Genomic DNA, 3,352 nt, shown 5'->3' with positions numbered 1-3,352 from the left:
TTTTTGCATAAGTTTTAAGAAGTAGAGTTTGCCTGTATATTTTGTTTTTGTGTACTACTCATCTATTTTTAGTATCCAAGTTATTATAGCCTCATAGAATAATAAACTTGGAATTTTATTTCCTGTCTCTATCTCTATATGTATGCGTGTATATATATATATACACGTATTATAATTCATATAATTAAATTAATGTTAATAATATAAAGCAATATTTAATAATCAAATGTTAATAAAGGAATTATTTTAAATATAATGTGTAATAACATCATTTACATATGTTATATTTAAATCTATGCAATATAATATCCATAAGAGGTATCTGTTCTTTTAAAATTTGCAAGACTCAAAAGCCAACATTAAAAATCATCTGGGGCCGCGGGAGGGCCACGCCCCCGCCGCCGCGCTCCTGGGGCCCAGCGTCTTCGGCGCCGCCGGCCGCACTGGATCGCAACCCTCAGGACTGAGGGACTCGGTGTGAACCACTGTTGACATTGGGACAAATCCCAGCTGCCTCCTTTGCTCATTTCACTTGTGCTACAGTTGTTCTTATGTTACTCCAGAGGATCCACCAAACATAGGATGTTGCCACAAAATCTACCTCGTGTGTTACTCTCTTTTGAGATGAACAGCAGTTGCAAATCTGAGCAAGATGTGTGCAGACTGTGTTGAAAAACTCTGAAGAACCTAATTAACACAGGATGACCTAGTAGTAATTCTAAGCCTATAGCAAGATACTATTCATTAGTGAGTGTGTCAGTCTTGGTTCTGAATGCCGCAGATAACAGCAAGCAGAGTTTCTCCTTTCTTTATTTCTGAAGCATTCACTTGACCTTCCATCAGTAAGACTGACTTTATTCTAATCTGTTCCTGGAGATATTAATGGAATACAGTCATGTCCACTCAAGAGGAGAAGCAGATCAATACTGAATATGCTGTGTCCTTGTTGGAGCAGTTAAAATTGTTTTATGTACAGCAGTTGTTTACTGACATAGTGTTAATTGTTGAGGGCACTGAATTCCCTTGTCATAAGATGGTTCTTGCAACATGCAGCTCTTATTTTAGGGCCATGTTCATGAGTGGACTAAGTGAAAGCAAACAGACACACATACATCTGAGGAATGTGGACTCAGCCACCTTACAGATAATAATAACCTATACATACACGGGTAACCTGGCAATAAGTGACAGCACTGTAGAACAGCTTTATGAGACAGCTTGCTTCCTGCAGGTAGAAGATGTGTTACAATGTTGTCGAGAATATTTAATTAAAAAAATAAATGCAGAGAATTGTGTGCGATTGTTGAGTTTTGCTGATCTGTTCAGCTGTGAGGAATTAAAACAAAGTGCTAAAAGGATGGTGGAGCACAAGTTCACGGCTGTGTATCATCAGGAAGCTTTCATGCAGCTGTCACATGATCTACTGATAGACATTCTCAGTAGTGACAATTTAAACGTAGAAAAGGAGGAGACAGTTCGTGAAGCTGCTATGCTGTGGCTGGAGTACAACACAGAATCACGATCGCAGTATTTGTCTTCAGTTCTTAGCCAAATCAGAATTGCACTTTCAGAAGTAACACAGAGAGCTTGGTTTCAAGGTCTGCCACCCAATGATAAGTCAGTAGTTGTTCAAGGTCTGTATAAGTCCATGCCCAAGTTTTTCAAACCAAGACTTGGAATGACTAAAGAGGAGATGATGATTTTCATTGAAGCATCTTCAGAAAATCCTTGTAGTCTTTACTCTTCAGTCTGTTACAGCCCCCAAGCAGAAAAAGTTTACAAGCTATGCAGCCCACCAGCTGATTTACATAAGGTTGGGACCGTTGTAACACCTGATAATGACATCTATATAGCAGGTGGTCAAGTTCCTCTGAAAAACACAAAAACAAATCACAGTAAAACAAGCAAACTTCAGACTGCCTTTAGAACTGTGAATTGCTTTTATTGGTTTGATGCACAGCAAAATACCTGGTTTCCAAAGACCCCAATGCTTTTTGTCCGTGTAAAGCCATCTTTGGTTTGCTGTGAAGGCTATATCTATGCAATCGGAGGAGATAGTGTGGGTGGAGAACTTAATCGGAGGACTGTAGAAAGATACGACACTGAGAAGGATGAATGGACAATGGTAAGCCCTTTGCCTTGTGCTTGGCAGTGGAGTGCAGCAGTTGTAGTTCATGACTGAATTTATGTGATGACCCTGAACCTCATGTATTGTTATTTTCCAAGGTCTGATTCATGGGTAGAAATGGCCATGAGACAGACGAGCAGGTCTTTTGCTTCAGCTGCAGCTTTTGGTGATAAAATTTTCTATATCGGAGGGTTGCACATTGCTACTAATTCTGGCATAAGACTCCCCTCTGGCACTGTAGATGGGTCTTCAGTAACTGTGGAAGTCTATGATGTGAATAAAAATGAGTGGAAAATGGCAGCCAACATCCCTGCTAAGAGGTACTCGGATCCCTGTGTGAGAGCTGTTGTAATCTCAAATTCTCTGTGTGTGTTTATGCGAGAAACCCACTTAAATGAGAGAGCTAAATACGTCACTTACCAATACGATCTGGAAATTGACCGGTGGTCTCTGCGGCAACATATATCTGAACGTGTACTCTGGGACCTAGGGAGAGATTTTCGATGCACTGTGGGGAAACTGTATCCATCCTGCCTTGAAGAATCTCCATGGAAACCACCAACTTATCTTTTTTCACCGGATGGAACAGAGGAGTTTGAAATGGATGGAGAGATGGTTGCACTACCGCCTGTATAGTCAGGAGTCCAGGGAGTGCACGCTTCATCTGTTTGCTTTGTCATTTTCTTTGCTTAATGAGAGACTATGAAAGGACTGAATATGAGTACATAAAAAAAATCTATCTTTGATAAATTTTATTTTTATGCCCTACTTAATATTTGCATCAGTATAATATATATCAGTGAATCTTAAAGATATGCTTCCATAATATGAAATAGATTATCCAATAATTGAGAAACTTTTATGTGTATCATGAGAGCATAACAATCTGGATTATCTAACATTGTTAGCCCTGTGTATGTACAGTTCCAAAAGTTCACTTATTAAAGTAGTTTCCTGTTCCTAGTGTGGTATATCGCAAATTGTGCTGAGGTTATTTTGGTAAATGTATTTCATTCCCGTGCTTCTGTTTTGAAGTCCTGGAATATAGTTTTTTTAGTGTAGTTAACTGAGCTGCACTTAACACTAGTGTCCATGTTGGCATAGAAACGTTGTCTGAATCCTATAGTTGAGGAAGATCTTCCATTTTATGGTATTGCACAGGGAAAGTATGACTGCAGGATCAGTCTAACTATATACTATTAGGTGCATGTACTCTCTTCACTA

At 39.2% G+C, this 3,352-nt stretch overlaps 1 protein-coding gene across 1 annotated transcript; it reads left to right on the top strand.

Annotated features, from left to right (window-relative positions):
• The first annotated feature begins 381 nt into the window (after positions 1-381).
• Positions 382-3,099, top strand: LOC129650530 (kelch repeat and BTB domain-containing protein 2-like). The gene is given in 1 exon segment (XM_055579132.1): positions 382-3,099. A coding segment is annotated over 1 exon segment (1,869 nt). The 5' UTR covers positions 382-895; the 3' UTR covers positions 2,765-3,099.
• Positions 3,100-3,352: the final 253 nt, after the last annotated feature.

This window comes from Bubalus kerabau, chromosome 4 (assembly GCF_029407905.1).
Source record: "Bubalus kerabau isolate K-KA32 ecotype Philippines breed swamp buffalo chromosome 4, PCC_UOA_SB_1v2, whole genome shotgun sequence".
In the NCBI taxonomy this organism is placed as follows: Eukaryota; Metazoa; Chordata; class Mammalia; order Artiodactyla; family Bovidae; genus Bubalus; species Bubalus kerabau.
The sequence above is the reverse complement of the archived record's forward strand: the minus strand, read 5'-3'. Positions and strand labels throughout refer to the sequence as shown.